The sequence below is a fragment of the Haemorhous mexicanus genome, chromosome 3 (assembly GCF_027477595.1).
Source record: "Haemorhous mexicanus isolate bHaeMex1 chromosome 3, bHaeMex1.pri, whole genome shotgun sequence".
In the NCBI taxonomy this organism is placed as follows: domain Eukaryota; kingdom Metazoa; phylum Chordata; class Aves; order Passeriformes; family Fringillidae; genus Haemorhous; species Haemorhous mexicanus.
In genome coordinates, this window is record NC_082343.1 from 87,283,872 (window position 1) to 87,306,015 (window position 22,144).

General features: G+C 37.4%; 1 protein-coding gene across 4 annotated transcripts in view; it reads left to right on the forward strand.

Annotated features, from left to right (window-relative positions):
* Positions 1-22,144, forward strand: part of COL12A1 (collagen type XII alpha 1 chain) — a 100,046-nt gene that overhangs the window by 69,405 nt on the left and 8,497 nt on the right. For all 4 annotated transcript variants that reach the window (XM_059842602.1, XM_059842601.1, XM_059842604.1 and 1 more), the window contains 13 exons: positions 1,852-1,890; positions 1,986-2,124; positions 4,296-4,438; positions 4,813-4,922; positions 9,824-9,973; positions 10,389-10,466; positions 11,068-11,154; positions 12,001-12,054; positions 12,575-12,670; positions 14,088-14,141; positions 15,084-15,137; positions 16,325-16,378; positions 17,486-17,557. In XM_059842602.1, coding sequence (XP_059698585.1) covers positions 1,852-1,890; positions 1,986-2,124; positions 4,296-4,438; positions 4,813-4,922; positions 9,824-9,973; positions 10,389-10,466; positions 11,068-11,154; positions 12,001-12,054; positions 12,575-12,670; positions 14,088-14,141; positions 15,084-15,137; positions 16,325-16,378; positions 17,486-17,557 — 1,130 coding nt within the window. The remainder of the gene's footprint in view (positions 1-1,851; positions 1,891-1,985; positions 2,125-4,295; positions 4,439-4,812; positions 4,923-9,823; positions 9,974-10,388; positions 10,467-11,067; positions 11,155-12,000; positions 12,055-12,574; positions 12,671-14,087; positions 14,142-15,083; positions 15,138-16,324; positions 16,379-17,485; positions 17,558-22,144) is intronic.

Here is a 22,144-nt window from a genome sequence, read left to right on the forward strand (position 1 = left end):
TCTCAGTCTCTCTAGACTAAACAAGCTCACCTGCCTCAGTCTCTCCTCAAAGGAGAGCTGCTCCAGACCTCTCATTTTCCTGCTCTGCTGCTGGAACCTTTCCAGTAGCTCCCAGTCTTTCTCGTACTGAGGAACCCAGAACTGGACACGGCACTCCAGATGTGGCCTCACTAGGGCTGAGCAGAGGGGCAGAATCACTCCCCTTGACCTGCTGGCCACTCTTCTTGATGGAATACTGATGGAATACTGATGGAATACTACAGGCCTCTCTGGCTGCCAGGGCACTGCCAACTCATAGTCTGTCTGTAATCCATCAAAGCTCCCATGTCCTTTTCAGCAGAGCTGCTGTCTAGTAGGTCAGCCCCCAAAGTGAATTAGGAGTAATTCCCCTCCATATGCAGGAAGCTACGCTTGCCCTTGTTGATCCTCATTAGGTCCCCTCCACATGGTGCAGTCTTTCAGACACAGCCTGATCTATTGTAAGTCTGTTATGAGGTCAACAAGTCCTGCCAGCAAACCTGTTCTGGCATGGGCTTCTCTCTCTCTGGGATACCACAGGTCCTGCCAGGAACCTGCTCCAGTATGGGCTTCCCACACTGTCAGTCTCCTTCAGACCTGCTCTGCCCTAGGGTCCTTCAGGAGCTGCTGGCAGACATCTGCTCCTCTGTGGACTTCCGCAATCTGCAGAGTAAAAGCCTGCCTTACCATAGTCTTCACCACAAAAAGACCAGGAATGCACTGGAATCTCTGCTCTGGTGCCTGACAGGTTTTTTTCTCTCACACATTCTCATTCCTCTCTCCAGCTGCAGGCTGTTGTGCTGTTCCAGCACACACAACCCCCATCCCCAGCCACTGCCCCTTGTTAAATGTGTTATCCCCCAGCCACTACCACCACTGCTGATGGGCTCAGCCTTGGCCAGTGGCAGGTCTGTCTTGGAACGAGATGGAACTGACTGTTGGACACACGGGAAGCATCTGGCAGCTTCCCACAGAAATCACCCTTGTAGCTCCCCCATTAGCAAAGCCTTGCCATGCAAACCAAATACACTTTGCCATCTTATTTAAGGTACATCAGAAGATATATTCGTATTAAAAAGTTAGATTTCAGAATAACTGGATATAGCTCAAGGGAGCAAGTTACTTTTTAAAATATTGAAATGAGTGTGGTGGTTTGTGTAATTTAATTTTGCATTTCAAAAGTACTACTAGAAGAAAAGAGTAACAGTCACTGGCAACTTTAAAAAGTAGAATGATGCCTGACGTAAACTGCAGGGCACAAGAAGTCTCTCATTTACCCCTGCAATAAGTGCTAAAGATGTATAGCTATACTGTGTGACGCTGTTTTAAAATTATCTAAGTAAAGCTCAGTTGTTTATTCAAGTGAAATCCTTCTATGGCAAAAATAAGAAATTCTCAGGCCTGTCATGTGCAACTGCATGTTCCCTCACTGCATCATCTGCTGGCTCCTGAGGAGCCACATAAATTTGCAGTTATTTCTTGAGAATCTGACAGCTATTATGCGCCTTGACTCATGCCTTAAATATTAATGGAAAGACTGTGTCATTGTCCTGCTTTCTTCTTATGAATTATAATCTTATAATATTTGGGGTTCATTTGTCATTCCATATTGTCATTCCAATTTGTCAGAGTAGAAATACCCTACTAAAAGTGATGAGTAGAGATTTTGACATTACATCTACCACAGGACACAGTATGACAAATGTAACAAAGACTGTCTCAGAATTCATAATAGCATAGACTTCTTGGTAATAAAACTTTTTGAAATATACATATGTTCATATCCTGTCAGGCTTAGTAGTTTTGAGTTATATATTGTTTCATATCTTTCAGCTTGTCCCCTTATTTTCTTGGAGGGATACACTTCGCCTGGTAAGTAATTGTCTAATATTTTGGCATAGGTTCATTTGTGTCTTTGACAACTCTACAGTGTTTCTTTTTTTTTGATTTTCTTTTTGGACTTTAAGGTTTCAAGATGCTGGAATCGTACAATCTAACAGAGAAGCATTTTGCTTCTGTACAAGGAGTTTCACTGGAATCAGGCTCTTTCCCAAGCTATGTAGCATATAGGCTCCACAAAAATGCTTTTATCAGCCAGCCAATACGGTAAGTAAACCTCAAGACTTATATTTAGGGTGACCAGGTGATGGAGGATTAACAGAGTTTATAGATAGCATATGTGTGTTATGGAAGATGCATTAATTTAATGTTCTTTTTGCCAAGCTTCAAGAAATACACTCTGAAGAACATCTATCATTGTTTTCATTAAATGTTGATCTATTTCTTCCACTGCAATCATAGTTCACTATGAATCTAGCTGCTTATTTTTCTTTGAGATTATGCTTCTTAACCATTCAAGTTGCATAAAACCCACAGTTTATACCTAGGCAGTTGAACAACAATCTCCTTAGTACAATGAGTTCCACATTGCTGGACAGAAATGGTTTCAATATGGAGGGATTAGCATCACTTTTTCCAGAAGCATTGTTCTTACTGCAGTAGGCAGTACATTTGATGCCATTGACTTAGGGTAGTTTCTCTTCTACTCGACTTGCCTTATTTGGCAAATGGAGCTGAGTTTTCAAGGGCCTGTGGTCTTAGAGCTTGGTTATGGATGGGTAATATGATGGTTATTCTTGCCAACATTTTTTCCCAAAGAAAAAAAGGACTTAGTTAGCAGTTAATTTTACTGTAAGTGGAGCAGTACCTTTCTCCCTTTTTTTACAATTTTTAATTAGTTTCTCTCCCATCTATTTAAGTAAGTTTCAAAGAAGGTTATTCTGGTTCAGAGGAGATGCCTAAATATAGCCCATTGTTCCCATTAAATTTAGGAAAATTTAGTTTTCTTTTCATGGAAGCCTTCGAAATCATCTGCAATCCTGCCAGATTGGGTAAAGACAAGCTCACAAGCACAGAAGCTGAGGTTTATGAATAAATAATTTATTTTTGCTAGCCTTGTGATATCACAGCTTCAAAAGTGGAGGACTTGAGGATTTTTAAGTTCATTGGCATGCCATTAATACCTGTAGGGATGATAGGTCTCTGACAACATGGATTTTTGCAGTCTAGGGAAATACAGATAATCTCAGTTTTGCAATTCTCTTGCATTGATAGATATTGTATTTAGGATAAGTTGATGAAAAGACAATAAAAAGATAGGCTTCACATTTATTTAATTTTTTTAGAAATGTTGTGGTACACAGTCTAATGTTTGCTAAAGAGGTGGAATATACTTGCCAGAGTATTCTGGGCACTTATTTTTCATGAGAATTCATAAAATAAAACTCTACACTGCATCAGCAAAGCAATAAACTGATCCTAGTGGCATAGTTGTTTCCATACCTGAAATAACTTGTTATCCAGGTATTATATTGTTATCCAGGTAAATTATAAATTGTGTTGCTATATCTACTTTAATATTTGAATTCTTGCATTGTGCTGTGTGATGTTGTTGACTTGGTGATGTGGTTTTTATTGCAGTGTTCCTAATTGTGTGGGTTCATAAGCTTTGACCAACATACAAAGCAGCTCCTCTTTTAATTTAAGATTTTTATGTTTACGTTCATGTGACTGAATCTCCTTCTGAGCTCCATTATAATGGTTGAGGAGAAGCAGTGATCACCTCTTTTCTTGCTGTTCTCTTCCTGCATTCCCTCCTTTCAGCTACAGAAAAATTCTGGAGGCCATTTCATGCATGTTTCATGTTTTTATGTACTTTTGGCTCTCTACTTATTTAATGTGTAACAGTCCGAATAGCAAAAACTTAAACCTGAATCACTAAAGAATGATCTGGAGCCCAAATGCATCATCAATCTCAAAGAAGACATTAAATATTCCATCTCTGTATCTGTGCCTGAAGGGCAGCAATAGTTAAATGCTGTTGCTTGACTGAAGCAGGCCAGATGAAAAAAATGAATAAAGCTGCGGTCTTTTTTTTTCTGTACTTATCAACAAGGAATTTAAAACACGTGTAATTTATACAGAATTTTGCCACAAGAATACATACCCAAGAGTTCTTGGTCATATTCTGGCAACCTCTTTAATTGTGATTCTGGGACCAGTTGAAGACAGTTGTGAGTTCATCTTAACAAATTACAGTGTTTTTATATCACAGTGTTTTTTTCTGTTTGAGATAGTAGTTAAAATGCTCTGTTCCACTAAACACTGTGGTTTCCCTGTTACTCTTGCATCTTTTCTTTGAAAAAAAGCAAATGATGATGATCTTATTTTTGTGATGTGTTTCTGTGTGAAAAAATGTCTTTATACTGTCTTCCCAGGGAGATTCACCCGGAGGGGCTGCCGCAGGCGTACACTATCATTCTGCTGTTCCGTCTTCTGCCTGACTCCCCCAATGAGCCTTTTGCAATTTGGCAGATTACAGACAGAGATTACAAACCACAAGTTGGAGTTGTGCTTGATCGTAAGGATGATTCTACTTATTGCATAGAGAAGTTACATGTTATGTTACTTTGCATGTGTTCTTACCAAATGTTTCAAATCCAAAGCATTTCTACATGATAAAAGGATTATACATTTTTAGTTTTAAGAATTTTTTTTTAAACTTTGTACACCTATAATTCAACTAAGAATAACTAATCTAAACTGCATCTCAACTTTAGTATTAACTCTAAAATCAAAGGAAAGTACTTCTATATATTTACAGGTCATTAAGATGACCTATGATTTGTGTTTACCCAAATAAGGGGTAAACTAGATTTTATCTATAAATTTGTATTAGTAGGGTGGTTTCAGTAGCATGTATGAAATGAAATGTGTTATTTTTATTTATTGCAGCTGCCAGCAAAGTGCTGTCATTCTTCAACAAGGATGCAAGAGGAGAGGTTCAAACTGTAACTTTTGATAATGATGATATAAAGAAAATCTTTTATGGAAGCTTCCATAAGGTAAAGGATTGAAATTATGATGTTGCTTTCTGAAGTACTGTTCTTTTAAATAGAAGAAAGCCAAGCACGAGTCACTGTCAGGTGACTGTATCTGGTTTTTGGATAGTATTTTAAGTTGACGTAAGGACCTGCAGATCATGGAAAACAAGATCTCTGAAGTTATAGGTCTTCTTTGAATCAATCTAAGAGATTTGTCAAGAATTTGTTAAGATTGTGCAAGTGGAGGTATATATCTGAAGAAGAAATTGTAGCCTGGTTTCTGCCACATGAAAGAGCAAGAATAAAAGTTAAAGTGGAAGAAAGAAAGGAAAGGAAGTTGGGGAGAGAAAAGATTGTGTGGGAGTGTAATGATTTGAAATCATTCAGAGCAGGGGAAGACACAGCCAGAGAAAGTGAGTAGGCTGGGACCCAGTGTTGGGAGGTAAATAACATATTGAATAAGATTTGTAAGTTTAACAAACATATATAAGTATGTGTACATTTAGTAAGTATGATTTTTTTTTTTTGGCTTTAAAACACTGGGCTTAAAATATTCCAATGTCATGAGAAAGCAACAGGAAGGAGAGAGAGCCCATAAAAGGTCACTTTATAATTTAGAATGAAAATTACAGTTTGTGAATTGACAAAATGGCTAGTGAAATTTTACATGTTGCTGCATGGGCCTTCACTTGTCATAGATCTGTGCTTGCTTTTCTAATTATGTGCACCAAGTTATGAGAATTTGATGTTCCCAAGCTTCCTTACCTCTAGTCATCAGGAAGTGCTTGACTCAGGCTACATGTACACCTAAAAATATTTTAAAAACATTTTCTTGCTGTGTTAAGTATATATGATTAGGGCAAGAAAGTGAGCTGAAATTGCAACATTTTTGGTTAGCTGAAAGTCACATTCTCATGTTTTCATTTATCTCCCATCTATTTAGTTAAGTTTTCATCTGATGACTAAATATGGCTTGAGTATAGCATTTATTTTCTTTTTGATACCATCTTTTGCATGACTTGTCACTACCAGCATTCCTTTGAGGATACTGATAAGGGGTTGCCTTTGTCAACTTCCAGATACTGGAGGCCAAATTGTCAACTGAGCTTTGCTAGACTGAAAGCCAGGAAAGATAACTGGTGCCAGCATTATAATGTTTTGTGACTTCATCTGTTTAAAAAACAGGTGATTATGAAAATAACACAGTACTATAAAAGCTATTGGTTTCCTCAGAATTTGGAGTAATTTCCCAAATTGGTCTTACATTAAATCCAGTTATTCTTGTTTTAGAATTTATGCCTGGTGAGTTTAGAATTTAGGCCTGATTATTTTTGATGATATGAAGAAATGTTTATGTCATTGATTTTGTAACTGATAGTTATGAGTAGCTTTGGATCATACCTACATTAAGCAGCCTTTATTCTGTCTTTGACATTTGCCTTTTTTTTTTTTTTTAATAGCTTGGTAGGACAACAAAGTTTTAAGGAAATATAAGAATATACTGGAGTGAGAAGAACTCTCAGTTAAGGCTAGGGTGTATCTTTTTTTGGTATGAAGGTTGAGTTATCCCCAAGTACTGTTTAGATGCAAAGCAGTATGTAGCGTGCCTCATTTTAGATCTCACTGTGAGAGCTGACACTTCTTCAGGTCAGTGGTGTGGAGCTCTCCACATGCTGTACTGCCAGCAGTTTGTTTAAATATCTGTTGCTAATTTAGTTGATGTTTAAAATCATATTTTCTCTTATAGTTTCTCTAAATGTGATAGAGCTGAGCAAACTTATCTGACAGCCCTTACAGTGATGTTCTGCTCATTTATCAGAGCAAATGGGGAAAAATATGTGGCCCTTGCTAGCTGCCAGAAATTAGAAGTTATGTAAAATTGTCTATTAAACTTGATAGTAAAAAAAAACCAAAAAACCAGGGAAAATAAAAATCCAAATTTTTGTATCATTTTAATAGTTAAATACGTGAATACATATGGAGACCAAGTGATCCTAAGATGCCAAAAAATGAACAGGACTAGCAGTGATTTGCAAATTATCTTAAAGCCTTACAATTATGAATTCTTGCTGAAGAGACTATTTCTTAAGAAAAAAATTCTCAGTTACTTAATGCAATGTGTAATTCCCTGTCTTATTTTTCCCAGAAAGGAATCAAAAATTCAGATTTTGATATTTAAAGTAGCTGGAAGAGCCTTGGTTTAGAGCTATATTTGGGATTTTTCACCATGAAACTAAGATGACTTTTCTGGCTTCTCTCCAGATGATTACTAAAATTGCTATCTCAGTCAGGTTGTTAGTGATGGCATAATGGGCTTCCCTAGCCCACCTGCTGGGAAAGCCTTCTGCATCAGCTGTGTTAATTAGCTCCTAATAATGGATAGCAGTAGTTACAGACAGATGAAGGAAGGAAAGTAAGATTAACACATTTCTAAAGGTACGTTTGCAATTTCTCCTACTGTCCAGTTTCAAAGAAATGACAAATCTTTACAATTCAAGGAGAAGTTTTCCTAAATATTAAACATTTTTGTGGCTTTCATTTGATGACTTACTGGCTTATTCACTGAAATACAGTTAACTACACCTAACTGTGGGGAAATTTACTTTGGCATACTTGAACACTCTGTGTAGCAGAGGCACGGTGAAAGCTGTTGAATCTGGCAAGTTCCATAGGAAAAATTCTGACTGCCTGAGACAGTCATTAAATTTCTAACTGATGTTTTGGAGAGACAGACAGCTTCTACTTTCTTATTCTTACCACACTAGACTTCCTTTTAGCTTGCCATTTTGCAGTAGTTAGCAAGAGGAAATTTGATAATGAGTGTATATCTTTCTGTTGATATACATATGGGAAATCAGTTTGCTTGTCTTATTGATGTGATTCACGTAGCAGCAGATCAGAACAACATCAGGCTTTATCTTGTAAGGCAGTTGGAGAGAAAAATTAAAGCAGGTTTTCTTTTCTAAAATGTCATAAATTAAATAAATAGTCAGAACTAATCATAACAGATTCTTTTTGTTGGTGTGTTAGAAACTGTTGAAAACAAAATGTGTTGGAGTTGAATACAGAGACGTGTTATTTACTGTAAACACCAGATGCCTTCTTTAATTAGATTTATTGCTTAGGCCATGAGACTCAGGCTGGAATGCAGATCTGGCAGTGATTTAAGTGTTTAAGTGACTGAGTCAATGACTTGGGAGAGCTCTCCTTATTTTTGATTGTTGGTATTGCTTCTTCTTTGGATGGATAGGTGATGCTCAGCAGTTATTCCTGTTTGAACCTTTTCAAGCTGATCTCATTCAACATTTTGATGTAGATTTACCTTTACTAAATTGTGTTTTTGTGCTAATGAAAATATAATGATCTATATTTGCTATGCAATGTGTTTTATTTTATTTAAATTGTGACAAATACTTAACATTCCAGTAGAAGGACTTGCATATTAGGTACTTTTCAGAGCTAGTAAATTACATCTGCGATGTGTTTAAACTGGATGATGCAGTTATAATTTTTTATTATTATTATTTGTTCAATAAATTCAGTTGGGAATTTTAATTAAATTCCCCACTTGTATACACAGCACTGAGATATAAAGGGTAAGCACATAATTTTAAAAAAGTTTTAGATAAGCTGTGCTGATGCCTTGGAGACAAGTCTGCATGGGAAAATATTCAAAAGGGAAAAAAAAGGAAAAATTCCCAGGAGATTGTTCAGGCACTTGTTGACTCAGGACATTTAGGGGAATCTCTCAACTTTGTGCCAATTTTTAAAGCAGTCATCAAATAGCAACATGCTTCTGTATGGTTATGTACTGTGATAAGAGAAGATTTAAAAAAAAACCAACAAAAACACATACTTCAGGGATTCTTTACTCCTGATCTTAATGTGTTGATACATTAACAATTACATAGCTATTATAATGATGGATATGAAATATGTGCTGTCAGTAAGATATATATAACCCCTGAAAACTTTCTTTTGCCTGAAGATGCTCTTTCATCAACTGCATCTTAGACATGCTCAAGTGGCTCCTGTTTATTTCTCAGAGACCCCTAAATATTTTCTGTGCTTTCAGACAAATGTTGAAAATTAACTCTTGTAATATTTGCCATACATACTATAAATGTTTGGAAAGATAATCTGTGCTTAGGTTTCATATGTTCCTCTGTTTCCCCCAAGCACTTCATTCTCGTCTCCTGGTAAACGTACTCTCTCTTTATTACCATCATTCCTTTCTCCCTCCTAAGTGTCTTCTATTTCCAATAATTAATCTCTTCCATTTCCCTGTTTCCCCTTGTTTTGGCATATGTTTGTGTAACCTGATTTCTTTTGTGGAAATTTTCTCTTGAATCTTCCTTTATTTTGTCTTGCTCTGGGCAGGCTTCTCTGGTCACTTCCTGGATCTCAATGTAGTTAATGCCTCTGGTTGAGTCATCTGTGGAAACGGAACTCTGTATCTTTGGGTCTGAAACAATCTACTCTCTGAACTACAGAGTCTGCTAGCCAGTCGGCAGTCGCAGGCTTATAAACATCTTGTGTGGTCCCAGCCATCAGAAGAGAACAAGAAATGCTTATATTCACTTCCTCTCAAAAGTTCTTTTTTTTTTTTTTTTACTTTCATGCCATCTTAAAAAAAATTTAGGCAAGCTTTAAAAATAGTTAATAATAGCTCAACTATTACATTAAATAGCATTTCTTAGCTGTGCTTGTGTGTTCATCTTATTGACCTTCAACACATTCTAAAGAGATTATAAACATCATAGACTTTCCCTGAGTTTGAATATTTCCACCAGTTGGAGGCAAAGCAGGAGTACTAGGAATAAAATTTAAAACAGCACTATTGAATCAATGAAATACTGTTTAGGTGTTAAAGTAACTGTGCCCATGTGCCATGTCTAAATATTTCATTAAATTTTTTTCAGGTCCATATTGTCGTTACTTCATCAAATGTTAAAATTTACATTGACTGCAGTGAAATAATGGAAAAACCAATTAAGGAGGCTGGCAATATCACAACTGATGGCTATGAAATACTTGGGAAGCTTCTGAAAGGTGACCGAAGATCAGCAACAGTAAGCAAGAAATATGAATCCACTTATTATTGCAAGACCTTGACATTTTCTGATGAGAGAGATTAGAGATAAGGGATTGTTGGGAAACCACTGTTGCACCATCCAAAGCTTTCAAGCATCTGTACTGTCAAACCCAATGTACTTAACTGAGAAGTTAATCTTTACAGCTTCTTGTTCTAGCAGAATTGCAAGAACAAAAATGTAGTAGCTGGAAGTCACACAGGTAAATTCAAACAAGGGCAGGAGTTTTCTTCTTTTACTAGGGAGAGCTGATAGTGATTGAGTGCATATACTGTGGATACTCTATCAGTAGAAATAAATGGAGGAGTGATTTTTAATGATAATGTTGACAGATTTCATACTTAACAACACACCTAACTTTATGATCTTTCAAGAGTATTACTTTTTTTTACAGTTAGAAATCCAGAATTTTGACATTGTATGCAGTCCAGTTTGGACTAGCAGAGACAGATGCTGTGATCTCCCTTCTATGGTAAGTATGAATGAACCAGGGTCAGTCCATAAATATCTTATAGACGGTAAATTTAGTAATATTGCTCTTAGGCTGTTATTAAACCTTGTACTGACAACACATCTAAATCACAGTTGTCAGAGCAGCCTGTCAACTGCACCTTATTTCAAAGTTTTGTGTCTGAGATGGTAAAGCTGTAATGCTAGAATTGAGCCCCTTAGAAATTTTGCAAAAAATATATGTTATATTTGTATTCCAGTGATGTTTCAAATTCTAGGTATTATAAATGGGGAAATTATTTATTTATTTATTTAATCTGTTCTTGGAGTGGCATTCAAAAAAGTAACTATTCTTTGTCAGCACAAGCTGATTGTCAAATGCATATAAATACTGCAACAACATTTTGCTTGTGCCTCTATTGTTAATGCCTTGCATAGCTCACAGAGAAAATTTGCTAAAAATATAAGAGATCCTGTAGAACATTTGGAAACCACAGTTTAGCTTTGAGTTTTACTTGGAAACAAGGTAATAGAGAATCTTCCTGCTATTGTTTCAGAAAAGCATGCTTCCACTGAGTACATTTCTTTAAAAGGACACTAATAAGTTGTGATTGAATTTTCAGAGAGATGAAGCAAAGTGTCCAGCTCTTCCAAATGCTTGTACCTGTACTCAAGACAGTGTGGGACCTCCAGGACCTCCTGGACCAGCTGTAAGTTACCTCCTGTAACTATTCACAATAGAAATTTTTCTGATTTTTAAATTTATGGAAGCAGTTTTGTGTTGGTCTGTGGTTTTGTGGAACAAATGTCAGTCAGAGACATAGCTTCTATCAATATATCCTTAACAACATGGTAATCCATTCCCTTTTCATCAGCTCCTACCACATCTACTTGCTTGTATGATCTTTTCCTATATTTTCAGTGTGATCACTGAGATTAGCTCCTCATTGTTTGATAGGCTGAAAGACTCTGGCCCAGACTTTTGCACATCATGTACAAGACATTTTTAATGGACTGAAAAAATATTTTTCCTAAATACAGAGTCAAGATTTCACTCCAAGGAAAGATTCTTTACTCTGTCAGGGAAATAAATTATTTTTTATGGGGAGAGGTAATAATTTATGGAATGGACATAGTCCTATCAATTGCTTTGAATATTAGGGAGTTATAGTCAGTCCAATAGTCATACTTTGAAACTGTCAAAAGTGCTGCATGAAGAAACTAAAGCCCATTAAGCTGTCTGGTAGTCTACTAGAGAGGTAGTCTACTATTCATAGTTTTTGATTAATATAAATTGGAGCTTATGTCTGCAGAGACAAAAATCAAAATAATAATTTTTCATGGGGTGAATTGGCAAGGCTGAAGCTGATGTGGTTTCCCTGAGTTCCTGATGCATATTTCATTCTACTACTCTTTTTAGCAGTACAATCTGTACACTTCAAAACTTTGGGGCTTCACTTGAGAGTTTGTTAAAGGGAATTTATAGTGCACATAAGTATTATGCACCTTTGCTTTCTGTGTATGAAATACATTTTCTTTCCAAATACTCGATTTAGGGTGGCCCAGGTGCTAAAGGTCCCAGAGGTGAAAGGGGTTTGACTGGATCATCAGTAAGTATGTTTCCTAAAATGCATCTATAATGGTGTTACTACAGGCTTACCTGTATGAAAGTTTTTATGCTTAGTTTTAGTCTCAGAATGTTGATTAAAAATGTAGTTGAAAATATGCCTTTATGTTACTTATGTGCAGCCTATCTATTTGAGACTATATATCACAGTCTATGTAGCCTCAAAGGCATTGACCACACATCAGGATACTGGGATTATGTGCGTCAGAGTGTTAATACACACTCTGTAGCATTATTGTTCTCTCATCTGTACAGAGGACATGACAATACTTCTAATTGGCACTGCCAGAGGGCATGTATTGGCCTGAGACTGCCAACATGAATCAGAAAATAGCTTATGAAAGAGTATGCCTCTTGAACAGCTATTTCCACCGTTCTTCCAAAGCATTAAATGTGTCTCCAGGCTTCTGACTTACCTTAAGTGTCTAACCCAAAGGATTTTGCAGTTATGGATTTCAGGCAGGATTGTAATTTACAATTTTGTTTTAATTTTTTGCTTTAAGGGGCCTCCTGGTCCTCGTGGTGAGACAGGTCCTCCGGGCCCTCAAGGTCCCCCAGGCCCACAGGGTCCCAATGGGCTGTCAATCCCAGGTGAACCGGTGAGTGTCCCTTTTGAGTGCCTCTTTTGAGTGCCACCAGCAGGCAGTGTGTGTGGAGCCAGAGCTGCCCATGGGGACAGTGGTCTTGGGAAGAGGGTGGCAGCTTTGCCAGAGCATTAGTTTGTCCCTGCAATGCAGTAGCATTGTGAAACACATCTGTTTCTGAAATAAGTCTTAATAAAATAGCATTTTCTGTCCTGAATGTTATATGTGCTTATGGGATTCTAATGAAGGAACAAAGTCTGAGTGCAGTAATGTAAATTGTGCTACTCTGTTGTCAGCCTTAATGGCATTTCTGTAGAGTTGCTAGACATTCCAGTTTAAGGACTCAAAACTATCAAACTGTGGTACAGGAAAATTAAGCAAGCAATATTAATTAGAAGACTTTTTCACAGACTTCCATATTCAACTTCTATTGTCTGTAGCTAGGGGTTTTGGCAACACCATCCATATTTTAGCAAGATGCTATTTCTGATTTCACGTGTATGCCTTCAAAGCCATTGTAATTCTTATTAACACTGATGAAGTTTCACTATGTTCTGGTTTTTATAGAGGATTGCATGTATAACTCTACTTTTTGAATGTATTAAGGCTGCTTTTGCCATATTTCAATAAATAATCAGCCTAAAAGCAAGAATAGAATTATGATGTTCCCTATTTAGGATTAACTTGAGTTTTAATGTATTCAGGAGCTTTTTTTATGAAGTCTTTGATTAAATTTATAAAGTCTTTGGAAAGAAGAAGTGATGTCGAATTGCATGCTGTGTTATTTTTCATTTGAAAATTGGTTACCTGCTCCATCTGTAATGGAATTTGGGAAATGGAAAGCAAAATGTGCCTTAAGATAGACATTAGGAACACCTTCTGTTTTGTAAGGGCAAAGTAGAATGATTTTGTAACCCTGTATAGATTCTTTTCATGCTTTTTTTTTGGTTATATACTGGGAGGAAAAATTTATTAAAGAAGATCTAGAGGTATCAAACAGCAAGAAAGGAAAAAGATTCCTCTTACATGTGTAATGCAAATAAGACATTTATTTGTCAGATTCACTTGAAAAAGAATGAAAACACCAACATTCGTGGAATTTTCCATTAGCTAACATGAATTTAGAGCACTTTTGACTCATGTACTTTAGTGTTCCTATAAATTGCGAATCACGTTTTGAGTCTATGTTTACAATTTTTTTGATTAGTACCAGTTGTTAATGCTGGATTATCATGCAAGCCACTGTAAAAAATGAATATTGTTTTGTCTGGTTTAGTTCATGTGGGTTTGAACTGTGCATTTACACTACAGTGCTGTAGCATATATGGAAGGCCAGCTACTTGTGAAAGGCAACAAATTGCTTCTTTATATCCTCCTACACCTTGTGTCCTGGAAGTATGATGTATTCTGTAATTATTTGTGAAAATCATAGGGTCGTCAAGGAATGAAAGGGGATGCTGGCCAGCCTGGACTCCCAGGGCGATCGGTAAGTTCACACTTAGACAAGGTGGTGTCATTTTGCACTATTCCTGATGCAACCTGTTTGCTGGACAGCTGTCTCTTTGACATCACTAGGAGTCATGGGCTCTTCTCATACCTCCCTGGGCCACAGTTTTGGAAACACAATTATCTTGCCCTTAGAAATTTGAAATATAAGTAATAGTAAACCATTTAAAACAGCAAACGTGAAAAAACCAGCTGTGCTTGGTCAAGCCAAATGTCCATCTGGACAGTTGTGAATGCACAATGACAGACCATTTGATTAGGAAGAGTACTCTGATAATTCCCCAGGAAGGTCTCTGATCTTCTGACCACTTGCAGTTAAATGTCTTCCTAAAATAAAGATTGCAGAACCTTTGCTGCACCCTTCTTTAGCAATCTTGCCTAATTACTTTCTACTTTTGGAATTCAAATGGCCTTGGGGCATCAATTGTATGCTTTCTGAAAGAAGAAAACAATATTTAAGTTCAGTTACTTGCAGGTTTCTGTATGTTAAACAACACAAGGAGGAGAAAATTAAGGTGCTTTTTAATTGGCCAAATTTATAGATAATCTAAGGTCATTTATCTGCACATGTCATGGCATAATGAATAATCCTTGGTGACTATATTGTTATTAATTGTACTGATGATAAAAAGACTACATGAGGAATGCTTTAGTGTTGTTGTGGACTTAGTTTCATGTATCCGATAAGGTCAGTCATGGGCCAAGGGCCTTGTATTCTTGATCTGTTTCATTAGTCCTTATAACCCTGACTAGTATACTTTTAGGGAGTAGTAATGTCCTGTAGGAAGCAAAGCTACATGTTAGTATGCAATGAGATTAGACAGAAAGGAGGGAAGATTATATATACTTGATATATATGGAATGAAATAGCAGTGATGTTTGTTCTGTCATGGATACAATTTCTCACTCTTTCTTCCTTCAGGGAACACCAGGTTTACCTGGTCCACCTGGACCAGTGGGACCTCCAGGAGAAAGGGTAAGGTTTCCTCAGTTTATGTTCTGAAAAGACCAAGTAATGTCATTTTTGTGTTGTCAGATTTTTCCCATTCTTTATATATCTTTCAATTTTCAAATGTTTTTTTCAAGAGGAGTCCTTTTATCAGCATCCCTTCTGGACAGACAAAAGTAGAAGGGTTGGAAACACCTCAGGGATTAAAACCTCCCCAGACAGCTATTGGCAGCCAGATAGGTTCTGTAAAAATTGCCCTGCTCCCTCCCCTGACAAGGTTCTCAGCTGCCTTCACCCTTAGAGCAGTACATCCCCTAGGCAGGGCTCTGCCGAGGGATTCAGCCCTGCTGTCTTCCTCACGCTGTTGCTGCTACAGGGAATCCCTTTGAAACTCTGCTTATCTCAACATCTGGGAGATGTCATACTGGTAAGGAATCTGTCTGTGCCAAACTTACTGTGAATTTAGGCTTGCCCCTAAACCTTTCACTGTCAGGAGCTTCTTTGGATGGAGAACTCTGAAATGTCTTCCTAATGAAGGGCAAGTATACAGGTATTTCATTGTGGAGCTGCAATTCCTTTCTTCTAATTTCAGTCAAGTAAATCTCTTTTGTTGTCACAGTGGAATATCACCTTTAAGATGACTGAAGCAATTATTTGCCTTTATAGTCAAAATTAATAGCTGATATGTGCATTTATAGCCATTCTTTAGTGGAAATTCATAGCTGGAAATGAAAATAGATGACCGTGTGATAGCCAGTTGCCAAAGAGGATACTGTTGGATTGGTGGGTCATGGACCATCAACACTGACCCGTGAATGCTATGTTGGATTACTGAAATGGGATTTCTCAGCCTTCGTTCTTCCAGGGGAAGTATTTGAGAGGGAGGGGGCTCTCCAGTTAAGTATAAACTTCTGATGGTCCAGTTAAGCCATGAATGAGAGAACAGTGAAAAGAGAGATTTTGCTCGTCTGCGATTCTTTTTCTCAAAAATATTAAGAAACATTGATTTCATTTTCAGTTAATCAACAGCAGCTGAACATCTAAAGTGTCTGAAGCTCATTCTTCCATAGTCTTCTCCAGCATGATTTGTGATAGCTATTTTATGACTTGTACTGTGGATAGGTTTTAAAAGAAATGCCAGTAGTAATCATATATATACAATTATATAACTGTAAAGACCACTTTTCTCTAATCTTGCCTTTGTTTTTGAATAGGGTTTCACAGGAAAAGATGGTCCCACAGGTCCCAGAGGCCCACCAGGACCAGCGGTAAATATAATTTTGTCTTTGATATGCTCTGAATTAAGAGACCTGAGCCAAGAGAGAGCCATTGACATTTTCAATTTCTGTCAAATATGAAATGGATCCTTTGCTCAATCTCCTAAATGGGTCTGAAAAATTTTTGGTAGAGGGTGAGCAGAGATCTGGGCAAAACATATATTCACAAATGTTCAAAACAGTGGTTTTGAAATTGATTTCTGCCTGAGTAAATGAGGGAAGAACCAGTTTATCTGGTTATTTAGCCATGATCTTTAAATGCATAGCTAGGTCTTCTGAAACCAATTGTCTTATTACTTGTACACTGGTGAAAACAAACACTGTAAATACAAGTTTTTTTTGACAAGAGTATTTGAGGATTAGTTTTTGCTTACAGAGCTGCTTCATTGTGTTTTGTGGGACCATGCTAGAAAAGAGGCTGGCTATTACAGAAAAGCCTATGTTGGACCATACAGCCTGAGATAGCCAATTTGCTGCCGCTCCATGTCACCAGGTCCAACCTATAGCAAGTTGGAAGGTGCATTTCCAGAAGGCAGATGCACACAGGACACATATTTGCATTACATATATAGACAGCAGTCTCTAAGGCAGGATATTATTTGGGCTGGCCCCATGCCCCCATACTTGTCTTTCTCATGTCCTTTGTGAATGTGCAGATGAGCTTTTGTCACATACTCTGATACTGGCCTTTAAATTTTTTTTGCATTTATGTAGTATCTCTAGAATGGCTTATGGTTTCCTTGTGGATTTTTACATGGATCACAGACCTGCTAGGTGAAGTTAGAAAGCCCAGCTGTTTTGTACTTTTTTAGGAATTGGTCATTAAGAACGATACCAAAAACTTATACTCACCCTCTGCATCTTTCAGTGCCACAATGCCTGTTAAACTGTGGTGGTACATAAAAGAACACATTTCCAAGAGGAAACAAACTGTATATTCCATAAAAAAATTTTCAAGCCTGATATGTACCTAAAAGGAAACAACCTGATAGGAACTACTTTCAATATTGCTTTGTACTCAATAAAGTAACACATTTCTTATTAGCACTTAGGTAATTGTGTATTTCCAGAATTCATTTTACTTGTCTTCTGTTGCAGGGTGCTCCTGGAGTTCCAGGAGTTGCTGGCCCAAGTGGAAAACCAGGGAAACCAGGAGATCGTGGGACACCAGTAAGATAATGATACACTTAGAGTATCAAATTTAAAATTACAGTCTGTTGATGAACACGAGACTTTTGCTGCTTTAAATAGTTGTCTTGCACTTATGATGGTGGTTAATACAGTGGAGCTGACCTAAACCCACAACTCTTTTTTTTTTAAAAAAAATTATTTTTACAGTATGCCATTTTGCTGAGTTTAATAGTTGGGGCTGGAAATTGTGGTCTCTGGTTTCCACTAAAAAGATCGTAGACTATTATGTGCCAAGACATATATTCATTCCTACACTGCATAAGCATGGAAAACTAGGTCAGCAAAATGATTGTAAAGTCTTTACACTAGTGCATGTGTGTAGTAAAAAAGTGATAAACTGCTGAAGGTGGGCAATCTTTGATAATATTACATAATCAGTTCTGTTTTGCAAATGTTTCATTATTTTTACAATGTTATTTCACAGTTATTTAGCAGTGGTTTCTGTGAGTTCTATTCAAACTTTTAAAGTGCTTCCTGAACAGGGAGAAAGAGCAGGAGGTGCTGCCTCCCACCAACAGTTTTAGGGGAAATTTAATTTGAGTCATTCATGGGATCTCTGAGAAATTATGCTTGAGTCAGGAGTAGAGACAGCAAGTGAAATGAGAAGTCATTCATTACTTGTGGATGACGTTTGGCGGTCATCTAGAATTTTCTATCCTGCCTCAGTGTAGTTGTATATAAAAAAGCTGGATAATTTGAAAGAGTATGTAGTAGGCTGGGAAACTTGATGGCCATGAAGTGGAAGCTCCCAGGAGCACCTGGAAGCTGGGTCATTTTCTCATACACAGTCTGTGTTTGCCAGACTATAAATTCTATTTCTCTTTGTAGTAGAGGACACAGAGTGTCTTAGGAAAGTCTTGAAGCTTTCCTGCCTTTAGATATACATTGCTAATGGGATATTTGTGCTCAGTTACGTGTTGAATAGACATGGCTGGAGCACAAAGTGCTGTATTTCACAAGGGAGCTTTAAATTGTCAGGTGTATCTGATTTTTCCTTCACCTGGGACAATAGACAGCTGACCCAGTTCAGAAGTAAAGATCTTCTGCAGGTAAATAATGTGTTTAGAAGGAAATCTGGCTACAAGCCCAGTTTAAAGGCTTTTGCAAAGCAAGGCAGTCAACTTCTGTCCAAGCACCATGTCTAAATTCTCCTTCACTCTAATTCTTAAGAGTTCATTTCTATTAGAAATAAATGTTTTCCCCCACAGTTATTGCACTTTCTTGTAATGGGACACTGCACATCATATTTACCATTTCTAATGTTTTTAGAACAGATCCCAGCAGGAATTCTGGCTTGTACCTTGTACAGATGTTTAATCAGATTCCTGGTGGACAGAATTTCAAGGCCTTCCGTTGTTTGCAGTATTACAGCTGCCAAAGGTGCAGCTGACAGCCAAATGCAACTTGCACTGTCATGAATCATAATTCTGCCTGAAGAGAAAGACAATGAGGCTTCACTTTGCCTCTGGTAAATACAAGGAATAAATAATTTTTCACCAGATCCTGCCAGTTTTTGATTCTACCTGATCAATCTGTATTGCTACTACTAATAAATGAAAGTGATGAGAAAGACACCTGCAAACCAAGGGATATTGCATTCCAGGTAAAAGGTGTACAGTTACCTGCAAATTATGAGCAGCCTTGGTGTTCTGAAGTTACTCCCAGTGGATGTGGTCAGCTGGAGTTCCTTCCTGATGTATTCAATACCACTAATGTGCTAAGTTGAGGCACACCACACTGTAAACATTTCTCTACCTCACTGTGTACTTATACTAGAACAAGTAAATCTTAGAAGTGTTAACTGAATTTTCATGGAAATAGGAAATTTGGCTTTTTGGTCTGCTTACAAGTACCTCCAAGAGAAACTTAGGTGTTTTTTCCAGTGTAGCAACAAAATGACTGAAAAAGGAACTGTAAGAACACGAATGAGTTGGTAATTTATTGAGAACTCTATGCAGACTATCCTAGAGAAGACTAAAATATCTGTTGTCTGTCTGGTCAGAGAGTGAGAATTCCATAGTGGTTCATACACATATCATAAGGTAACAACCATCAAGAGTAAGAAAGACTCATTAAACTAGAAGAGGATATTAGTTCAAGAAGAAAGGGATATGTTTTCTATGCATAAATAGAATGGGAAATAGAAGATGGTGAACTATTTTAGAGGAGAAGTTCCAGTACTTGTTTTATAGGTGTGAGACTAAAAACAGTAACTATGGGTAGGCAGACTAAATTGTGTTAAAGTACGGCTGTCCTCTTTATAAAACAGACTCTATGACTTTGTTGATTTAGGCAGTTCCTGAGAAAAAATGCAAGGCATTTAAATTTAATAAGGAAGGTGCTATTAAACTGATGCCTCCAGGACCAAATAAACTGTGCAAGCCTTTTGAGGGTAGTCCAAGTCTGTTGTGAGTTACGCGCAGGTTTTGAGAATTTTGCATTCTCTGCTGCCATGTGTTCATTGCTCTTGCATCCCTCTATGCAGATGTCCTAGATGAAGTCTCAAAAAGGCGCTGCTTTGGGAGCAATGAGCTGGTGGTTCTTGAGGGAAGCGAACATTCTTTTGGGAAAAACAATTGAGCACATTAACTTTAAAAATAAAAATAGCAAAACTTCCTTTGTTTTGTCCTCCTTCAGCAGTAGAACTATGCTGCGGCCCCAGCCTTCATCCCACAGCTCAGAAAAATCCCACATGCAGCATAAACCAGCTTTTCCTTGCACTGACCCCAAGTGACTCCTTCACTGCAGGATAGCAACAAAACAGAATGCCAGCAGCAGCTGCTGTTTCTCAAAATGCTGTCAAGCAGTAGGCTAAACTGCTCTTTGTCTATTAAAAGAAAATTAACTGAAATTTAAGTGGCATATAACCAAGAGGGAGGAAGATGCAAATAGTAACTCAGTAATTGCAGGGGTTTTTTTTGAAAATTTGTTTCTAAAATATCCAGGTGGAAAATGCACTTTATTGTCAACATGGTCAGTCAGCCTCTAATCTTCAAATTTTAAAGTTAGTTCCAAATAGGCTCTAGACTTCCAGCTACAAGGGTGAATCAGTGTGTGTTTGCAACGTCACAAATTGAGGAATGAGGCTAATTTTATTTAGATGAATTTTAAAATTGACCGTACCTGGCATTATCATTTTCCTAGCTGGGGGACCTCATTGCCTTATCTTGCCCTGCCTTGCCTCCTCCCTCTCTCTCCTCTTACCTAGTGAATAAACAAAAGATGTACTGTATGATTTGCTTCTGGTAGAAGGTCTTACTAGGAAAGACATAGAAAGAATGAGAATAAAACAAGAATATATTATAAATACATACGCAGCAGACCACTTCAAAGGAATACACTTGCAGGAAATAGAAAAATTGGAAAATCTCAAACAGAAAGAGAAGCATGAATAGTTTCTTTACCATTTTTCCCCCACAGATTTTTCATGTAATAGACTAGTGCAATCAAAAACCTACAGTTTTGTTTAATGAATATTTCAGGTACATGCATTAGTTTATGAATGAGATGTTAACTGGGAATCAAATTAAGTTTTTTTTTTAGAGTTTCAATACATCATAATTTACCACAATGTTTATTATTGGAGAATGACAGACAGAAATGTCCTATTTTCCTGATGGTTTTAGTTGTTACCATTTATTTATGGTATGGCATGTACAAGTCCATAGTCTGTTTCAGCATATGGCTGTAATAAGCTAAAACTAAAAGACAAGCATTTCCCTGTGGACTTCACAGAGTAAGAAAAATATAGATGAAAAGCAAAGGACAGAAGGGAAAGGATATTCATCAGCTTCATGGGTATATTTTAGACATATTAGCAGCTGCCTCATTGGTGGCATAATTTATTCCAATGGCACATTTATGGTGTCACCATTCTAAATCTTTCATTTGAGTCTGTACAATTAATCTTGCAAGAATGATCTGTTATTCATGATGCAAATGTACCGTATGACAACTACTTAACTCAGTGATGGATGAACTGTCTCATATTTTCTGTGCCATGTCATGGGGTAGGTGTGTGCAACTCTGCAGCAGAGAAGCTCAGAGACCATACTAAGCTCACACCCTGACATACCCCAAGGGCATTTGTCTGCCCAAGGCCTCGACAGAAGTGTGTGAAACAGTGTCACTACATTCGAGAGGTGTCTGCTGTGACCTCAGTGGAATGATTTGGTGTTTCGTGTTGTTGAAATTAATTGCGGGTACTGTAGGAATGTTATGAGAAACAGCTGCAGCCCACACTTGGCCTTTGCTTTGTTAACGGTGATAAATAGATTCCTTAAAGAAATACTACACTGCAAAAAGCAGTAACACCCAGGATGTGTGTGTTTCTATGTAGAGAGCCATGCAGAGCAGCAGATGACCAAACTGCTCTTTCTACCTTTGAAATATCCCTTATGTTCAAGTAGTAATTTAGGCTAGAAATCAAAATCCATGTGAACTCATGCTAGCCCCCTCATTATTCCCAGTGTTTTTCAAATACACATACATACATAAAAATTAGAATCAGTCCTCCTGGTTTGCTTCTTTCATAGTACTCTTGAAAACTGAAAACCTCACAACCAC